Source organism: Pollachius pollachius (genome assembly GCF_949987615.1).
Source record: "Pollachius pollachius genome assembly, chromosome: 16".
Classification (NCBI taxonomy): domain Eukaryota; kingdom Metazoa; phylum Chordata; class Actinopteri; order Gadiformes; family Gadidae; genus Pollachius; species Pollachius pollachius.
The window spans coordinates 5,328,486-5,349,617 of NC_136949.1; the positions used below are offsets into that span (position 1 = coordinate 5,328,486).

Genomic DNA, 21,132 nt, shown 5'->3' on the forward strand with positions numbered 1-21,132 from the left:
TGGAGCTTGCCCTAGTCCAGCCCAGAGCCACTCTGGTCCAGCCTCGGGCAAACTCCACCTCTCGGTCCAGCTCCACCTCTAGGCCCAGCTCCACCTCTAGGCCCAGCTCCACCTCTTGGTCCTTTGACGGACATTCCTTCAAGGAAACCATAATTGCTCGACTAGGTCAAGCTCCACCTATTTGGGTCTGCACTGAGCACCACTTTTAAGTTGCACAACCAACAAAAATGAATATGCATTATTAAATTCAAACTATCGAGTATTACAACAAAAATGTTTAAATTCTCGACCAAATGCCATAGCATGCAATACAAACATACCACCACCAATTTCCGGCAAACATTGCTTCAAATAAAATAAACGTTTGTTTCAAGCTCAACTACTAAATTAAATCCAGCTATTTAAATGTTCTAACATTTATCTCGATAGATTTGTCGTAAAAGTATTCCTCAATGACTAAAGATAAACAAGTACAAGGACGGTGTGCATTCGTTTATTCAAACATCACACTCAAAATCCAATTGCAACGTAGTAAATCCACACAGCATCTTGCAATATATATGGACCTCACATCACTCCCCGATCGATAAATCAATATCACAGTCCACACAAGTCTCCAAGTTCAATCAAATCGAAAAACCTTGCAGTAAGAACCTCCACATCAAACACAAATTGCCATAAACTGAAGGCATCAATGTTCTATCAAGCGTTCGGATAACGATATGACAAACATCAAATACACAGGGGACAGACAAATTCAGACAGTTTTCCGTTAAAGAACAACCCTACATTTAATTTCCCTGGAGTGTTGGGCAGTGGGTTTGTCAGTATTGATGCGAGTTGTTAACATATGCAAAGCTAATATCTTGCTGTCACAGTTAGTATTTTTGGGATTGCTCCAATATTTCAAGGAAGACATGACTAACCATGGGATCAAAAGATTTGATCAAGACTTTATCTCTTCATGGAAACTAATGAGATGGAATTCAAATCTGTTTAGTTACAAGTACATGCTGTACATATTTTCACATGTTCAAACAGAGGTCCTTTCCCCCCCCAGAAAGAGGTAGAAATGTAGCGTAGTTTAAATGGAGTGACACATCAATGTGTAATACTCTCGGCTAGATAACATAAAAATGACAGCGTCCTTCAAAGTCACTCACAACGTCTACCAAAATAATCAGCCAGCAATGACACAAAAGGAACAGTACCTATTCGCCCCCTTCCCCCTCTCTTTCTATGAAAAATAACTAAACCTTCAACTGTAAGGCATAGTTGTGGTGGATGTTCATCCTGTTAGTAGTACTAGTATTGGGTTCTCTTCATCATCACGGGCCTTTCTGCTCAGGTGTTAGCGTATCGTTGGCATGGTAACGGCGGGGCTACTGACTCCGGCGTCCTCTGCCTTCCACTGCGACGTGACGGTCTTGATCTGGGTGTAGAACTGGATGCCCTGGTGACGCACGACAACAAAGAAGAGAATCAACAGCCGAAACAGAGGCAGCAAGTAAACCGCTTGTTTAAAATGTGTGGTGGTGGTGTACCGTCGCGCACGCACGCACGCACGCACACACGCACACACACTTTTCAAAAGGTTTATGTCCAATGTTGGTCTGCAACGACTTCATTCCGCGGTGATCATGCCCTGTATTCAATACAAATTACTGTCGAAAACGTTGTGACACGATCAATATTTGCTGAAATGGTAAACGCCCACTGGCACCAACAGAGTGAACAAGTTACTTACTAATACAACCACAGGCTGCTAATTGGTCCATACACTTTTCTATTCTGGTGTTCGGTCATCCAGAACAGTGCATTTATTCGCACGCTCTTCAATGGTGCTAGTGCTGCTGTGCAATTTCATTGGAACTGCGGCCTTTATACAGGTTTGTTTTTAAGCCTTTGCTGCTTATGAACGATGCGGTCTACATGCATGATAGTTTGTATGGTTATTTACCTGTTTGCCGTAGAAGTTTGTGTCTCCTCTGAAGGAGCCTCTAGATCCGGTGAAAGAGAACATTGGGAGAGGGACTGGGATAGGAACATTCACTCCAATCTGCAGGAAAAAACAAAAAGTACAACATGACTTTATGCTTTATTCCACTGCAAAACATCAGGTACAACCTCAAGCATCGTTAACAAAATAAAAGCGTCCTAAGATCAGTTGTTTGGTTTTATTTATGCAAATATCAACCGCAAAAAATAAATACATAATCTTCCATCTCCCCAATCCGTTGAGGTGGGGTCAACCATGTTTAGAAAATAAAATAATAATAATAAATGAAAATATGAATAATAATAATAATTTTGAGTAAGGAAGCTGAATTACAATGAGATATGGAGAAGGGATAGGATTAAAAAAGTGTGAACTTCTTCCCACTCATTTTCGAAGTTGTTATTCCGATCTGCAAGTGTTTGTCATTTATGTTTCTAATTTAGTCATGCTTTCTATTTGGTGTAACGTCATTATTTTCTCTATGAAAATCTCAGATTTTCAAAATAAAATAAAGATTTTAAATCAATCAAATGAATCAATCAAGGGTGGGGCCCCTAGTGGCCCCCTGCTGACTACATCCCCAGACAACCAGGCGCGTGCGTTACCTGGCCCACGTCCACCTCGTGTGTGTATTTGCGGGCGGTGGCGCCGTTGTTGGTGAAGATGGCAGTGCCGTTGCCGTACGGGTTGCTGTTGATGAGTGCGATGGCCTCGTCGAGGTCAGCCGCCTCCAGCACCACCAGCACTGGGCCGAAGATCTCCTCCTTGTAGCAGGTCATGTCGGGCTGCCGGCGGGAACGGGAACACACACAGTACTATCAGTAATGACACAAAAGGAACAGTACCTATCCGCCCCCACCCCCACCACTTTCTGTGGAAAACAACTAAACTTTTAATTGTAAGGCATACAAGTCAATGAAAGTTGTGCATGATGTTCATCATATTGTGAGTATTACTAGTTTTTTTGATTATTTGATTTGATTATCATTATTATTGCTTTTCCGCTCAGGTTTTGGTTCCTATAGTGCACGCACGCACAAGCACACAAAAGTTATACAGGGCCGTATTATTTATTTACATTCTACTTACGTTAGCTTATCGCCTACTCCCTAAATAAATGCGGTTATCCTTTTTTTTTTTTCAAGCAAAACGAGTTAGGATAAACACCATCCATCCAATGTCAGACGCAAATTGCACAATGAAACAACTTCCATGAAAAAAAGAAAGGACGCATTACCCTGAAGGCTACGAATAACAAAGTGGCTCTGCAGCTGCAGCTTATTGAAATGTATTTAAAGTCAAGTAATAGGTTGCAATACTGGCAACCATGGTCAGCTATTGGAAACCAGAGCAGCACTGGGACAGTTTCAGTATCAGGGAGGAGAGCACTGGTGGAGAACGGCACAGTATTTGCACCTTCAGTAACCACTGTCAAAGAGTGATGAATTATGGACCTACAATGAATAAGACCAACAGGATCACGTAAGCAATTCTCCAAGAACGAAATACAATCCTTAAAGTGAGTTGACTCAAAATTGAATTTGGAGTATTACATTTGGGCAAGAGTGAATAATTAAACAGAGCTAATTTTTTTTAATAAGAAGCTCATGGGAAGATAGAAAATTAGAATTCTAAAATGCATTAACGCAAAAAGACGCTGATCATTGGGGCGGGGGGACCCCGACATTTGGACCGTAATGGAGCCCGCGGAGAGCCCGTGCTGCCCAAGTCTGACCAATCACAGCGCTCCGCTCACTCGCCTGTCATTCTGACCTTTGCTAGGTTTGTAACGTCTACAAATATAAACATGCGTGTCAGGGATTTCCAACTGTAAAAAAAAAAGGCCGTAAATGCCCCAATGAAAAAAAAGTCAAGGTAGTTGAAAGCAGGCGATGAGGTTCTCCCGACCTTGACGTTGCTGATGATGGTGGGCCCTACGAAGTTCCCGTTCTCGTAACCTTTGACGTTGACCGCCCTGCCGTCGAGCAGCAGGGTGGCGCCCTCGTCCAGCCCGCTCTGGATCAGCGAGTTCACCCGTAGCTTGGCCTCAGGGGAGATCAGGGGCCCCACGTCAGCCCCTGGCTGGTCGCCTGAGGGACAGAGGCGAGGAGCGAGACGCACACGCTTAGGGGTTTTCTCCGTGACGCATTACAAAGAGATCCCTGAGACACATTCAAACCATCCATCTACATCATGAAAGAGATCATAACATTTTTCGGTGAGACTGAATCAAAAAGGACTGCATTAAAATCCCTTAAGATGACAGACATCAAAACCTCATAACAGTAAAAACAAATCAAAAGAAGAAACCTGTAAAAGGAGCAACAGAGAAAAGGCGGGATCTCCCCTGTTCCAAAAATAGGTCGCATCGGTCGGTTTGTTGGTTACACAATCAAGACGAACCTGCGTTGACGCGCAGTGCCTTCGAGCGTTCCACCAGCTCCGGCAGCCAATCGCGGGCCTCCCCCACCAGAATGGCGGTGGAGAGAGCCATACAGCGCTGGCCGGCAGCCCCGAAGGCGGCACCCACCAGCTGGTTCAGCGTGCTCTCCTTGTTGGCGTCGGGCATCACCACACCGTGGTTCTTGGCACCCTAGAATTGAATAAATGAAACCCAAGTAGGCCACAGTCATTTCATTCATGCATTTTGTAGAACAGCGACACAAGTAAAAAAAAAAAAGGCAAATCATTCTCTTTAAAGACGAAGTAAACTCATTCTGTTACTTCAGCATATTCTTCAAACACTGTCTCAAGGAAATGGCAAGATAAAAGAATAGAAAGAAAACAAAAAAAGGAAGGCCAGCAAGAAGCAGATTAAATGCTTGAACAGTTTTAAGTAGTTTTTTTTACAAAGACATTCTTGCCAACAGGGAAACAAACATCCAGACCTCACAGGAATAAGAAAGGAAGGTCTCTGTGTGCAATCTGCAAGAGGTGTTCATGTAGGACCACTAACAGCATCGTGTCTCCTGTACGCACCATGTTGGACTGCACCCTCTTGCCGTTCATGGAGCCGCGGTTGTAGATGTATTCTCCAGCTTGGTTGGAGCCCACGAAGCTGATGGCCTTGATGGCCGGGTTGTCACAGATGAAGTTCACCGCTAGACCGCAACATGCAAAACAGACCGTGCATCAGAATGCTCCTGGTAATATGAAAAAGTGAAAAAGAAGCCCTTCACCGTTTAAAAAAAACGGAATAAATAAAGAGTAAGAGGGGCCAAGAAAACTGCTTAAGCACCAGACACCCAGACACCCACCCACCCCCCACCCACAACTTTTGTGGCTATCATTTAATAAATAAAAATCCTACCCCATTTATTTTTCCAAAGCGACAGACCAAAACCCGTCCCACTTTCCGAATACCTCCCGAGCATTACGCAACGAATAAATAACAAATGAGGAAAGAGGGACCCTCAGTGGGCTCACCGGCGTGCTGCCCGTGGATGATGTTGAGCGTGCCGTCGGGCGCGCCGGCGTCCTGCAGCAGCTTGGCGAGGAGCATGGTGCAGCCGGGCACCCGCTCCGACGGCTTCATCAGGTAGGTGTTGCCGCACACCATGCCGATGGGGAACATCCACAGCGGGATCATGGCGGGGAAGTTGAAGGGGGCGATGCCGGCACACACGCCGATGGGCAGGCGGAAGGTGTACGTGTCCATGTCCTTGGTGATGGAGGGCAGTGTCTCGCCCAGCATCAGGGAGGTGATGCTGCAGGCGTGCTCCACCACCTCTAGGGGGCAGACATGAGCAAAGGGGGCGGGGGGGGGGGGGGAGAGAGGGGATGAGGAGGTCGCAAAGACACGTGGGCAAAGGGGGTGGGGTATAATGGCTGTACGGGGTATACAGTCCGAAGAAAAGGCTTTTAAGACTGATTGGATCTCAAGAAGTAAATCATTAATGACGAAGCACTTTAGTCTTTTTTTTTTTTTCTAGTTTTTTTCTTTATGAAACGTAGTCTTGCCATGGGTACTCATTGGCCAGGCTTCAACCAATGGTAGGGAGTCTTGGTCACACAAGAAGTCAGAAGGTCAATAGTAATCACCTTGTAGGTGACTGATATCTGCAAAGTCTGAACTAACTTCTTCTGAATGACTCCACATAAGCACACAAGCAACAACAAACCAAAATGCAACATTTGCTAGAAAGTTCACGGTACAACTCATTCAGACAACAAGCAGCATGTTCATCTCAAATTATTTGGAGGACAGCTGTTGGGGGTGAGGGATCAGTATTATTATGCCTTCTATGGAACAACATTACCATCTTCCTAGTTTTAAATGAGCAGCTGCTTCCAGAGACATCAAAGAAATAAAAAAATAGCAACAGCAAATCTTCCCCAGACAAAGGCCCATTTCAGTTTTTTATTCCTTCCTTTGTTATCGAGACCCAGTTGGCCTCTTCTTCTTCAACTATAGCACCCCGGCTATCAAGATCCTTTTACAAAGATGGACCCCTTTCACTTTGAGTGTTAAGGCCCACAAATTGACAAGAACCTCTGCCACAAGGTTAACTCATTCAATACTCATTAAACCACTTTTCCCCCGGAGGAGCACGGAATTGAGTGTTTACTCAAGAGCGGCTTCAAGAATACCGATGAAGGCACCAAAGAGTGGATTTCGAGGGAGCAAAGTACAAAACCACCAAAACTCCACCCGGGTCTGAGCAACAAGAGAAGCGACACCATTATAGCCCTTCCGTGGTCTAAAGTGGCATAATAATACTAATAATACTAATAATAATAGGCCACTACTTACGCAGTCCCCTGAAGACGTCCCCCTCGGCGTCGGCCAGGGTCTTGCCCTGCTCCAGAGTGATCAGCCGGGCCAGTTCTTTCTGAAAGACCACATTTGAACCAACTGCTCATCAAGAAACACGTCAAGTCTTTGTTCTGCAATAAAATGCCTGGAATGATGAACCAAGTGCAAGCATCCAACTTACCGTGCAACGTGCCAACTATCAAACACTCCTACTCAAATCCATACCGTAAATATTCCATTATGGAAAACAAATATGCCAGGTTAAATGGGGCCGGATAGTCAACTGGTGTTGGGTGAACAAAAGGTTCTGGGTTCAAACGCTGTTGCCTCCTGCCATAAGGTAGACACGGCCACAAGCATTCTATAGCAAAATCCTTAACCCATGACCTGTGCACGAATGACATGCACCTAAACGGCCCTCTAATCCTCTTGGTTAAAACCGTGTGCCAAGGGACTAAACAAAAGGGGTACGTACGATGTTGTCCTTGATGAGCTGCTGGTAGCGGAGGAACACCTGCTGCCTGCTGAGGACAGAGGTCTCCGCCCACGGGTGGAAGGCCCTGGAGCACGAGTCTGCCGCGGCCTGCATCTCCTCCTGGGTGGCTTTGGGGACGCGGCTCACCACCTCGTTGGTGGCCTGAGAGGAAGCATGACGATAGTTTCATGGGCGGTTGAGTCCGTTTATGCGATTTGTGTTCCGTGCGATGCGACACCGGTGGTTGTGGAGTTGGGGACAGTAATCAAAATCGAATCCAATTTATATTAATAGCGCATTCTTCATGTTACTGGTGCAAGAATCACTCGAGTGTGATTTTGTTTTAATTCCGGTAGGATTTGATCATTACTTTGGTAGAGGCAAACTCTGAATAGTAACAGGGCTGGAGAGTGCAGGAAGGCATTAACAAGCCACGGTTGAACAAGTCTGAAGCCTTTCTGTCGTTCTCAGATTGTAAATTCCCCAGAAATCCAATTATATTGACATTTATTTGAATTCAAGACGTTCCACAAGCTCGACCCTCGTTCATTTGTTTACCAAAACAGGTAATGTATTGTCTGGGGAATTACTAGGCTTAATTGGAATTATTTTCAAGTAGGCCTACGTGAGGGTTTAGTTCAAGTTGTACTTACGGGATTGTGAATGTCAATCCATTCTGTGGTCTGCGAGTCCACAAACTTGCCGTCTATGAACAGCTTGGTGGTGGGCTGCGGTAGGGAAATATATTACATTTAAATCCAATATGATTCTTTGCATAATAATAATAATTGTCATATACAAACAATTACGGAGTCAGGAATTGAACGTCTTACCACTGATGACGAGTACCACATACGACTGAGTTGGAGTGGTGTCTGCAAGGGAGATCAATGGAGTAAAGTTTAAAGAAGATCAAAACAAACAAGTTAACTCGTTGGTGTCCGACATTGATTTGCAGCAACATCGATGCGATGCAAAGCACGCTCTGTTGCGTTTTAATTGTATACAACTTAATAAATACTACATTCCTGCAACGTGGGGTAACAAAACAAGACACCCAATCCCCAAAAAGACGGCTAACACTGGTTAGCCAATGGGCTGCATTGTGCGTCCGACCGAATAACTAGTGTGAAAGTAGTCGAGCATGAACAAGGCTTTAACCTTTGTGTTGAAAATCGTCCTGCTGAGTATTCCTGCCATGGCTGCTGAGATGTGCGCTTCAGTGCTCCCTCCAAAGCCCTTGCAATGACCCAAAAGACAAGCTACAGCGGGCAGCAAACTTGAGCTAGCGGTGCAGCAGAGTCAAGCGATAGAGGACAAGACGCGGAGCAGCCTACGTGCACTTTGGCCGATCTACAACCATGACGGATCAGACTGGCGCTGTGTGTGTGGACGAGCGATGGACCTAACGCGATGTTTGTGAATCTGCGAAAGCGGCGAGCAGCCACGTTCCCTTTGCGTAAGCTAAAGTGGGCGGGGCCGACTCGCTTCAACAACCTATCAACTCGCTCGCAATTAGAGCCGCCCCTGAGTTTTTTTATTTTAATGATTGTCACCTAGTAACCCCCGGTTCCGCTTTGTAAAACGTCTCTCCTCTTAATCTTTTATCTGTTCTATTAGCAGTAGCCATATTTTTTAATTTCAGCTTTCCATTTCAGAAGAGAGGCGAGGCTCTAATAAATCGTGATAGATACATTGCGCATCCATCTACTTTTTGAGCTGTTTTTAGATTACTGTCGGCTGGGATTTATTTACACTTTCTCACTTGGGTCAGAAAAAGCCCCGGCGGCGGGTGACTGTTTCCATGGAAACCTACACAGGAACCATGGAGTTCCTGGACTGGAGTTGCCATGACGTCGCGTGCTGGATCGAATCTTTAGGATACCCTCAGTATAAAGTAGGATGCATTCGAGGCTGCACTATGGATGGATAGATAACTCATACAGTAACTTATAAATAACTACTTGTGCTCAAACTTTCTCTTTGGCAGGAGTGTTTCACGGACAACTTCATCACAGGCAGAAAGCTGATTTTTGTAAACTGTCGCTACCTTCCAAGAATGGGAATCACCGACTTTAAAGACATGCAGGTAAGTGAATGTTCCTCCACCCATCCAACCATGATAGACAGTAGGCTTTTGTTCTGCAGGCTACAACACGTCAGGCAACACTGAAACCCAATGGTTTGTATCCAGTAACCGCCCTGTGAGATCCTTTGGGCCTGTCGTTGCCAATTCTCCAAAACCTGATAACCCTATACCTCAAGTTACCAAGAGAGTGGGAAAGTTAGATTGGGCTTGCTGGCTGGTAAACACAGAAGCTATCGGTGTTAAATGCTGTATTCATGTAGGCCTTAATGCAAGAGTGTGGGGCAAGGAGGTGCATTGATATTTTCAGCACACTCCACAAATCAAAGACAACGAACAACAAGACAAGTGAAATTACAAGTCAATTAGGACAAATCTTTGATTCGATTTGTCTTTTGTGGTGCATAAGAAAACCGATAGCAGTCACAGACACACAGTGGGGAGATGCTCTCATCAGTCACATTGCAAAATGTTGCCCAGCATGATTCAGACACAGTCTGGTTTCATGCTGAGCCATATTTTTGGCAGACATAACTTATGTCAATGAGCATGTGCATGTGTTGGGGTTGGCCACTTCAGAGTACCTCTTTGGTCTGGGAAGTGAGTAGTAGATTGCCTGATGCTCAAACTTGAGTGCCTATTTACCTAATTGGGAATGGGCCAGGCCTCTCTTGGAAAATAGATTCTCAATGAGACTTTTATCTGCTAAAGGTTTAATAAAAAAAACAAAAAAATCAGGAATAAGACAGTGTGGGGAGGGATAGTTGGACTTATAAAGGTTTGGTGACAAAATGTGGTTGTCAATCAGTCACGTTTGGCACCTGAAGTGCAACAGCATTTAAATGCTCTCACCTAACATCAAGGTGAGAACATTTCAAAACTCCCTCTAACGTGCACCTGCTTCCTCCACACACTGCGGCAAGTCCACCGATCCCCCTCAATAGTTGTTGTATCTCACTCTGTAGTTTTATTTTTGCTTGTTTGCAAATCAAGCCAGACGCCCAAAATACCTCTCACTACCTTTCTCCGAGCCCAGAATGTCCAGCCTCCAGTGGAAACGTTTTTTCCCCAGCGCTGCTAAATCGACCACCCCCCCAGAGAATTCCTCCATTGAATTATAACTCTCCCTCTGTTTACCTAACCCCCCCACCCCCCCCCCGGCCAGGTCATTGCTGCCCACGTGCACGCCCTCCTGGGAACATCCGAGGTCCGCTGGACCCGAGGCCTGACCCTGACCCCCAGGGACGACATGGCTGCCTTCCTGGGGGTCAAGAGCCGGACGGGACAGGGCCCCAACGCCCTCACCTACAAGCGCTTCCTGCTGGACTGCCGTCGGTGACGGATGGTCCCGTGCGGCACGAGAGCGATATAAACAGGAAAGAAAGTCGATCCATCACGTGGCAATTAAACGGAGAACGTCAGCGACGAGGAGACGGAGAGTGTTGTGATGTGTCCGTGTCTTGTCTCCCCTGACGGCTGTGACAGTCGGAGGGTGTTTGTAGTTATTTGCGTTGATACGTAGACATTACAAAGAGGGCTTGCCGGCGTAAAAAGGATCATTATGGGAACCGACAGTGGCTCGGCTCTGCTCATTCATCCCCTTTTCAGTTTTAATGTAAACATGAACGACAACCGTTGTTGAACAGCCATTCTCTTTATAACTTAGTTTGCCTAAGAACCCTGTTTCAAAGACCCTGCGAGTCGAAGCCTCGAGGCCCCTGCGTTTGAAACACTTTATACAAGAACGCAGGAAATAAGTCAGCAAAGCATTGTTATGGACGACACTAGCGAGCCATCGGACCATTAAAGAGACTGAAATGGTGTGTTTCCGAGGGGGGGCCCGCCCCATCTATTTCCTCCCCCATGGATGGGCTGTAAATGTTCAAAAGCACTCGCACAATAGCTGTTTGCCCATTGATCTCGAGCGCGGTGCTGGTCACCAAATTGAGCTATCGATCGGGGAAAACAAATCCTAGGGGAAATTCTGCCTCTTGACAACTAACACCTATTATAAAGTGTGTGAGAAGACACAGGAGGAGCACTGCAGGGCACCATTGTTCTCCGGGAATACAAGAGAAGGACTGACTGCGCAGGTATCTCTTCCCAGATAGGCTGTTGCTGTGCGGACCTTGTAATGGACTCGGGGCCATCCGTCACAGCCTTGTGCGCATCCGGCCCTAAACCCAGGCACTATGTGACCCTCTCTGGTAGATTAGTGATGCGCTTATAAGGGCCTAGATCTGTGCAATTTAGGACAACTCTAAAGGTTTAGGATTTGAACTCTCCAAAAGGTCTTATGTGATTGTTGAGGAATGCCCAACAGATTTTTGTTTGTTTTTAAGGAATTCTGCGTAACATCAATAAACTCATCATTTGATATCAATGTCCTTGTATCAAAACTCTTTTACAATTCCCAAAAAGTTAGAGATAATGACAACAGATCGTCTCCTAAACGAGCCTTTTCCCTCACATGGCCGTGCCTAAACGACGCCTGATTGATCCACTCTGAATCTAGGTTACTGCAATGTCGTGCAAGTAGTCGAGTTAAATCCAGCCCACATTAATAAATGATGTTTCCTGCCTGCGAGAGAGAGGGACTGGGAGGCATCGCATCTGTCTATATGCACAAGTGGTCTCTCTGTGCCTCGAAGCACACCGATTACCATTCCGCGCACAACACCTCTGCTCACCCGCGAAATGGAGCTCGGTCGGTGGCGGCGGCAGTGAGCGAGGGGTTGACAGCAAAGAGAGTCCCGCTACTTATGAGACGCCCTGGCCGTGTTTGGGGGGCAAGGCGAGGGGTGGTGATAGTGGTGGAGGTGGGTACGTGGATGTGAAGCAGCGGCAGCGGCGGCAGCGGCAACAGAAGCAGCAAAACCCTTTCAGTCAATCTGGATTAACTAACTCAGGGGCTGAGGCTGCGTCACTACCACAAGAGAGAGAGGGAGAGAGAGAAGGAGAGAGCGAGAGGGAGAGAGAGGGAGAAAGCGAGAGAGCGAAAACAACTGGTGAAAACGATACACGGAACATCTGGGCTGCAGTAATGCGATCCCGAGTGGAGGGGACGCGCACAAGCCCCACTCAGAGAGGTGAGCCGCTGCCCGTCCGCTTCAAAGGCGTTTTCTCCTCCACCGAAGGTGCACGCGGCGGGGCAAATCCGCAGTAGAGGCGATCCTGTGCAGCTGCAGCCGCCACTCTAAAGCCACCGCGTACTATCCATCTATCGGGGACTTTGTTGCTTTGCTTTGCTTCTTTTTTTTTTTTCTTTTTTTTTTGGAGATCAGCGACATTAGCGCTATCTCTATCTCTTCTCCACTGGCGATGTAATCGGAAGGGGCGGATTTGAAAACGGGTGGATTTTCCCTCTCTTTTTAATCTCTCTAGTCTCATTTATCCGCTGCCCATGGATTTCTCGAAGGGCACCGTCGGTGTGGAAGGCCGTCGAGAGCTGTGGTAGCGGGCGGGACACCTGAATCAACCCGAAGCGATCCTCCGTCGGGTCCCGTTTTAGACCCCCGGCTCAGCTCCGCCCAGCCGCCACAGCTCAGGACTCTGGCGACCGTCCGGGAGGGAATATTTAGCCTATACTCTCCCCCCTCTGGAATCTGGATCGGATGTACCATCATCTGCCAGGTAATTCAATACTCTGTGTCCCGTGTGCACATGATGTCATCTATAGATTGTGAACTCTCTTATGTGTGTGTGTGTGTGTGTGTGTGGGGGGGGGGGGGGGGGGGGGGGGGGGGAAACTGCCCTTCACTATTGGCTATGCGTTATGTGGGCTTGTGCTGCTGGCGACTCGGGGCAGCAGTTCGCCTAGGAACTCTATGGGAAGCAGCTTGGGAAGGACTGTAATGACTGTAGGGAAGGAGAGGAGCAGGCAGGGGGGCTGAGGGGTGGGGTATGGGGGGAGTGAAGGGGTTACGTATAAAGGCTATAAGCCACTAGCCCATGCAGGACCTGTTCCGCAAGGTCAAAAACATCCTCAATTGCTCAAGGAACGCGGACATACAGCCGTTTTATTTTTAGACACCTCCCCCCCCCCCACCCTCTCTACCTCCATTTAGCTTCATGTCGTTTTCTACAGGTGAAACGACGGGGGGGGGGGGGGGGGGGGGGGCATGTCCCACATGCATGTTTCCCTGTTTTTTTCCCCTACTCACAATGGAAAAGGGATTGATTTCAGAGGCTCTATTAGCCCATGTACTGGCTGGCTCGTAGGCTGCTTATCAGCCCAGGCGTGGTGCACGGGAACACGGGGTAGGGTACAAGCCGGCTGGTGTTATGAGGTGTGCCCTGGTGACAAGTGGAATGCTCATTAAACGTGATTAACGCTGTCAGGGTACAAGTTGCTCTGCCACCAAATGGGACACTATTAAAAAAACGTGTTTGTTAGATAATGCAATCACATCTTCGTGTTTAGGTGTAGGTGATTGATTGCAGCCACACGGATGGAAAAAAAAATCACCACCACGTGATTTATAGATCGTTATAACGGTCCGTGTGAGTCAGCCTACCACAAGTATATCTCATTATCTTATTGTTCTGGAGGTCTCTCTCTAGGCACCATCCCACAGCAGCCACCAGGCCCACTCCTCTTTTTGCTGTCCCCCATATCGTTTTGCTGGCTTCTATACATCTCTGTTGGATGGAGGCTTTACGACATGGTGTATTGCACAGGTTTACAGTAAAACATAGACTTTATATTGTGCATGGTTCGCTGAAAATAGATTTTTTTTGTTGACAGGATGGCCTTTGTGCTAAAGAGGTTATTGACCCGATGGTATCTCGCTAACACGTTGTGACAGTGACATTTCAGACAGAGGGAGTCATTCATGCATTTATTAAATCATGCATTCCGTTTAAAAAATAACCGCTTTGTGCAGCATCACATGCACACACAGGCACAGGCAAACAGAGAGACCGACAAACACCCACACAGGCGCACACACACCCACACACCAACACACGCTGTATGTGTGTGTGTGTGTGTGTTTGTGTGTGTGTGTGTGTGAATCCTTGTGTGGCCATATGTGTGTGTGTGTGTGTGTGTGTGTGTGTGTGTGTTTGTGTGTGTGTGTGTGTGTGTGTGTGTGCATGTGTGTGTGTGTGTGTGTATGTGTGCACAAATGTATGCATGTTTTTCCGTGTGTGTGTGTGTGTGCGTGCAGGGAGCTCAGTGCATGGCTATGACTGTGAGTGCTGTTCACTTGATTACACAACACAACAAGGGGAAGAGGCCATCATGCATTATTTAAGTATTTCGCAAACTGCGTGAGAAAAGAAGGCAGCGGCAGAGCAGATGTTCTCTTGGGGTCTTTGGTAAAAACAAAAGACTTTGTGATGATCGCATCCACAGTTTTTATTACAAATAACTGAAAGAAAAAAACTAAATTCAACAGCCCTGTCTTGATCCTGAATCGATATGAAGCAGGACCGAAATATTTGGGCAATACTTGCGGCTTGCTGTCTCTATTAGGCACACACGGTAGATCTGACTAACTCCTGTAATTCTACCCAGTCCAGCAGAGCCCTCTTAGACAGCTCTGTAATTTGTACTTTCATCGTATGGGTCTGGGCCCGAGCGTGTATGGTGTATAGTGGGAAATCAGCGTTTGCTTTGAAAGTTAATTTATCTCCCTTCCTACAGCCCAGGCCTCAGCATGTGCTGAATGTTTTCCTAAGGAGGTCGCAGTTTTATTTAAGAGATTCAACGGTGCTCGTCTCTGTGCCAAAACCCCAAGGTTCTAATCTCCCCTCTCCTGGGTTCCCGGTCTTGCTGAGCAAATATTTCTCATGGTTCAGAACCTCATAAATATGGAGACATAAGATGGAGATTTCTCACCCTGCAGCGGGCACATACCATACTCCCCGATATGTTTAACATACAATGGGGTACCTTAATGATGTGTGCTGTGTTTCCTCTCTCTGTGCATTGATGCGATGATGTGTGCTGTAGTCTGGGAGGACCCAGGCCGCAGCAGAGAATCTCTGGATTTCCTCTGATACCTTAGACTCTTCTGATAGGCAAACACTTTGGATCTACAAGGGCCTGTTGTAAATGCTGATGAACAGCACTTCTATTGATGCAGTGGGCTCTGCTTAGTATGCTATCCCCTGACATGCACACAAACACACAGACACACACACACACACACACACACACACACACACACACACACACACACACAAAGGCACGCAGTCGCACCCACACATACATGGACGAACATGTTCACACCCGCCCACACACGTGCAGCAGAACACATACACATCCATAACCCACACTCATGCGTGCAGACGTGCGCACAAAACACATACATGCACGCTTGCACAAATTCACGCACTTTGCAGAAAGACACTTTGCACATAACCCACACGTACAGGCGCACACATTCCAACACAGCGGCACATGCACGCATGCAAAGGCCAACACACGCATACAGACCACATAAACACACTTAAACGACATCAGAGGGCTCCATCTGGTTATTGGTCTCTTTTAGTGAGGTGAAAGACTCAAGCGATGGCAGAGATTCACTCGTTCCAAAAGCAGAATCCAATACTGAATTAGCTGACAGGACGATCTTCACTATGCCATTTATTCCGAGCTATGTGGACGTCAAAAGCGGTGGAGTGAATCACTCATAGTTTTCCACCAGCAAATGAAAGAAGTCGAGGATCACTCTCTCTCTCTCTCTGTCTCTCTCTCTCTCTCTCTCTCTCTCTCTCTCTCTCTGTCTGTCTCATTCCCCTCCGCAACAGCCGATGTTGTGCATATTATTAGTGTGTGAAAAAACGAGCGAACAAGATTTTCAATCTCCACCTCAACCCATGTTTTCTGTTGCCATGGCGTCAAGGCTTGTCACCTCTGCATGCTCACATGTAGCCCCGCTGGCAGGTAGTTGGGCAGAACTGTGTACAGAACAGAGAGAGGTGGTGGGGGAGAGTGCAAGGTGTGGGGGGGGGTGTTGATGGTGTCACCGCCACCTCCACCTCATATGGCGACACACGACACACAGGCAAGCACACGCACACACATACGCACAGTCGTGCTAGATTTCGACCGAACAAAATGGCATCTGGGGTTTGTTTCAGGGTAGGGTGGGGGGGGAGGGGGGGTGGGAGGGGGGTTGTTTTTTAATGTTCTCCCGGCGTTCTCCTTCTTCGTTCTGCTCCGCGCTCATCAGACACGCGATAGAATTTCAAACCATCTCAGTCTCCATTGAATCCACTCCCGCGGCACGCGCCGGCTCCATTTGCTCTCATTAACTGGACAGGTTGAGCACCCGTTTCACTGGTTCGTCAATACTCCTATGCGCCCCGTGTATTACAGTATCGCTCTGCCTCCGTCGAGACGTCAACAGCCCTGCTGTTTTCCCCTTGTTGCTGTTGTTGTCTCTGCTCTTCACCGGACGACTCCTGCGTCTCTTGAACCTGGCCTCTGCCTTTCTGCCCCCCCCCCCTCCCCGTCCTGGTAACACGGCTGGGGGCCCACTGCCCCGCCCCGCCCCACCCCGCCGGGGAGGGCGGCTCGCCTTCGGTGTCCGGGTTCCGGGCACGGCAGAACAGACCGCAGCTCGTTAACCCCTCCTCACGGGGGGGCTGCCCTTCCAGACCCCCCCACCACAGCCCTGCTGCAGACCCATCTCTCCCCGCCTTTTGGCCGAATGCGGAGGATCCGTAGTCACTGTGTCTCGATCTCTCTGTGTCTGCTTCTCTCTCCCTCTTCTGCGCTCTCTCTTTCCCTGCCCCTGTCTCCGTCTCTTCCTCCCCCTGTCTCCGTCTCTTCCTCCCTCTCTCTCTCTCTCTGTCTCCTTCTCCGTCGATATCCCTTCCTCCATTGCTGACTTTCTATCTCCCTCACCCTCCCTCCCCCTGTCTCCGTCTCTTCCCCCTTCTCTGTCTGTCTCTTCCTCCATCTCTCTCTCTCCCTCCCTCTCTCTCTGACTATCCCTTCCTCCATGGCTGACTCTCTCTCTGTCTCTGCCTCCCCGTCTTCCGCTCTTCCTCCCTCTCTGTCTGTCTCTTCCTCCATCCTTCTCTCTCTACCTCTCTCCCCCTCTCTCTGTCCCTCCCTCTCTCCCTCCCTCCCTCCCCCTCTCTCTGTCCCTCCCTCTCTCTGTCCCTCCCTCCCTCTCTCTCTGTCTCTCCCTCCCTCTCTCTGTCTCTCCCTCTCTCTGTCCCTCCCTCCCTCTCTCTCTGTCTCTCCCTCTCTCTGTCCCTCCCTCCCTCTCTCTCTGTCTCTCCCTCTCTCTGTCCCTCCCTCCCTCTCTCTCTGTTTCTCCCTCTCTCTGTCCCTCCCTCCCTCTCTCTCTGTCTCTCCCTCTCTCTGTCCCTCCCTCCCTCTCTCTCTGTCTCTCCCTCCCTCTTTCTCTGTCTCTATCCCTTCCTCCATTGCTGTCTCCCTCTCTCTGTCTCTCTCCCTCTCCCTCTCCCTCATCCCAGCATAAGCTAAACCATCTGAAACCGACACATGGTAAAACATGACCTCGCGGGCCGGCTGCAGACGGCTCCACTATTCTCCCAGGCGCTCACCGCCCCAGGGGGAGCCGAGATACCCTCTGTTACGCTCTGCGCCGCGCCGCGGCCGTCTCCATCGCTTCAGGCCGTGTTGCCGGGGCGATGTTGCAGAAGAGCTTCCACTTTGTGGGTTTTTTTCCGTGGGCTTTTCGGTTGTATGTTTATTATGAACCTGCCGGTGCAGATAAGACAGGTAGGGGTTTGGAAAGAGAGAGAGGGGGGCAGAGAGAGAGAGAGAGGGGGGCAGAGAGAGAGAGCGATACCTGGCATAGCGCGGCAGGTCAGACTCGGATTTGAACCTGGGGCGTATTGCCTACGTGGTTAGCATTCTGCTAGGGCTCTGAGCTACAAAGCAGGGAGAGCTGGCTCAGACATGCACGGCTCCACCGCCCTGAGGTGCAGGTGTGTGTGTGTGTGTGTGTGTGTCTGTGTGCGTGTGTTTGTCAAAGTCTGTGTGTGTGTGTTTGCGGATGTGTTTGTGGATGTGTGTGTTTGTGTGTGTGTGTATGTGTGCATATTTGTGTGTGTGTGTGCATGTGTGAGCATGAATGTGTGTGTGTGCGGGTGTGTGTTGATTTGTGTGTGTGTGTGTGTGTGTGTCTGTGTGCGTGCGTGTGTCTGTGTATTTGTGCATATGTGCTTATGCCTGTGCGCGTGCCTGTGTTTGTGTGTGTGTGTGTATTTGTGTATATGTGCTTATGCCTGTGTGCCTGTGCCTGTGTTTTTGTGTGTGTGTGTGTGTGCGCGTATTCATGTGTGCCTGTGCCTGTGTGTGTGCGTGTGTGTGTGTGCGTATTCGCGTGCGTGTGTTTGTGTGTGGATGTGTTTATGCCTGTCGTCGTTCTCCGCGCGAGCTGGCGACGGGACGCACAACGGGGGTAGTAAACGCTAAATGTGAGTGACTAAAAAGTAAATTGTCATGGGCACGTCGTTAAATCAGCCGCTGTCTCCCCCCCCATCCCAGGCAGCCCCTCATAACGAACGGCCCGATCCGCTGCGTAATAATTTTCAGAAGGAATGACATTTTAAAGATGACGCGCGTGATGGATGAGGTCGCCGATTGATGTTCTACTTATTTGTTTTCGTGCACTTGATGAGTGTGACCTGTTATGCAAATCACCCGTGGAAACGGACCATAATTAAATGCAAATTAGGACGAGCAGGGTGGGTTTGGGGGTGGGTGGAAGGAGGGCTATTTACAGCCCCCCCCCCCCCCCCCCCCCCCCCCCCACAACCCACCCACAGATCTCGTGGGCACAGTGACGCGATCGAGTGGAACTTTTGTCCCACCAGCACCACCACTACCCCCACCCCGACCACCACCTCCACCCTCACCACGGCACAAAATAGGGGGCATTTCACTGGGATTACCGTGGCGGGCATTCTCTTCATGTTTGGCTGAGTTTTCACCGGCAGAGCGTTATAAAAGTAAAAAAAAGCCCCGTCTCCGCAGAGTGAATCAATATCTCGTCTTGAGCGGCGTACGGGCGGGAAGTAGCCGGTCTGCGCCGCCTCATTGCACATCCAGAGGCCGTGCCATTCAGAGCGGAGCCCAGCGCTGGTTCAGCACACACTCACACACACGGGAACACACACACACACACACACACATATGAAAACACACATAGACACACGCATGGAAGGACAAACACACAACCACACACGCATGAGAAGACATACACACACCCACGCACGCATGAAACGACATACACACACACCCACACACATATATGAAAACACATGCACACACCCACACACATATATGAAAACACACAACCACACACTTAGATGAAAACACATACACACACACACACACACTCACACACGCCCACACATGAAAATACAGATACATGAAAGAAACATGACACACACATATACATGAAAATACACATGCGCCCACACATGAATATACACACACAAGAGGAAAAAACACATGACACACACATACATATGAAAATACACACGTTACACACAAGCATACGCATGAAAAGAACCACACCAAACACACACACACACATACCGATATACCTTTTCAGACAAGCCCACACAGACCGATTTTTTTGCAGACCCATTGTGGGCACACAGGTGCACATTGTGTTACACATGCACTCATCCTTCTACATGCATGCATGCATGCACACACACAGACACACACACTCACATTACTCACAACATACTCATTTACACACATCCAGGCACACTGTTTCATGCATACATATACTCTTACAAAAATCCTTTTACACACACAAACACACACACACACAACTGTTTATCATGCATACATACTCTTTCAAAAACAAACAGAAACACATACATAGACACACTCAGACACACTCTTTGACAAAGAAATGTCCCTTTACACACACACACACACACACACACACACACACACACACACACACACACACACACACACACACACACACACACAACTGTTTATGGCTCGCCCCCGCTCGTTTACATCGGATTCCGGAGTGCATATCCCACACCTACGCCAAGTGGCTTTTAATTGCCGCGTGACACTGCAGTTACACCGGCGCACATAATCTGTAATTACTCCAGCATCCATTTTAACCCGGACCTCCAGCTCCTCCTCCTCCTCCTCCCCGCCCTCACAGTGAAGGCCCCCAACGCCGGCGACTCGTGGCGACCGGGGCCCCCACCATCGTGACAAGTGTAAATGTGGCCGCGGGGTTGTCCCTCATCAGGAAAGGGGTCAGAGGAGACACTGATTCATGGCTGCTCCTGGAGGAGCGATGCATCAGCGCTGCTGGAGAAGCATGGGGCCGGGTGCTCTGCCCCCGCAGATGCTATCGCCATGCCTCTTCTTCTCTCCACTACTACGGGTCACTCTAAAAGTCGATCTATGGTCTCTCTCTCTCCCTTGCGCTCTCGGCCGCCCTCCTAATCTCTCACTCACCTCTTCTTCTCCTGCTCCTTCTTCCTGTCCTCTCAGGGAGCCATTTTATACACCTGTCAAGACGGCAGGCATTCCTCACTGCGGATGCCACTGCGTTTCCCCTCCCTTTTTTTTTACAGAGAAAAATAGAAAGTAGGAAATAAAAAAAACTAGGCGCCGCCTTTCCGCAGTGGCCCGGCTGTCACTCACGCTCAGACTGAAGTATTCTTCCGCCCTCTGACGTTTGCTCCATCCTCTGCTTGTCAGGGTTATTATAAAGAGTCCCCTCATGTCAACTTCACTAGTTCCTGATGGGACTTTCTTGGCTGTAAGGTTGGCTCATGTGCTGCGCCAAGGTTTTTCACCGCTGCGTTCTCTGTGTGGCATGCGGTCGATC

At 48.5% G+C, this 21,132-nt stretch overlaps 1 protein-coding gene across 1 annotated transcript; it reads right to left on the reverse strand.

Moving 5' to 3' along the window:
* Positions 1 to 497: 497 nt before the first annotated feature.
* LOC307087949 (methylmalonate-semialdehyde/malonate-semialdehyde dehydrogenase [acylating], mitochondrial-like) lies at positions 498 to 8,519 on the reverse strand. The gene is made up of 12 exons (XM_079753648.1): positions 8,392 to 8,519; positions 8,064 to 8,105; positions 7,884 to 7,958; positions 7,231 to 7,392; positions 6,753 to 6,831; positions 5,426 to 5,728; positions 4,979 to 5,100; positions 4,403 to 4,592; positions 3,908 to 4,089; positions 2,605 to 2,784; positions 1,961 to 2,059; positions 498 to 1,453 (listed from the first exon to the last, which is right to left on the reverse strand). Exons 1-12 carry the CDS (start codon positions 8,428 to 8,430, stop codon positions 1,352 to 1,354), a joined length of 1,575 nt encoding a protein of 524 aa, XP_079609774.1. The 5' UTR covers positions 8,431 to 8,519; the 3' UTR covers positions 498 to 1,351.
* Between the last annotated feature and the right edge of the window lie 12,613 nt (positions 8,520 to 21,132).

Excerpts from the sequence above, each read along its gene's own strand:
- LOC307087949 (XM_079753648.1), bottom strand. The coding sequence starts at position 8,430 with ATGGCAGGAATACTCAGCAGGACGATTTTCAACACAAAG. Across the intron at positions 7,959-8,063 it reads TGTGGTACTCGTCATCAGTG|CCCACCACCAAGCTGTTCAT; the intron begins GTAAGACGTTCA and ends TCCCTACCGCAG. Across the intron at positions 1,454-1,960 it reads CAAACTTCTACGGCAAACAG|GGCATCCAGTTCTACACCCA; the intron begins GTAAATAACCAT and ends GTGCGTCACCAG.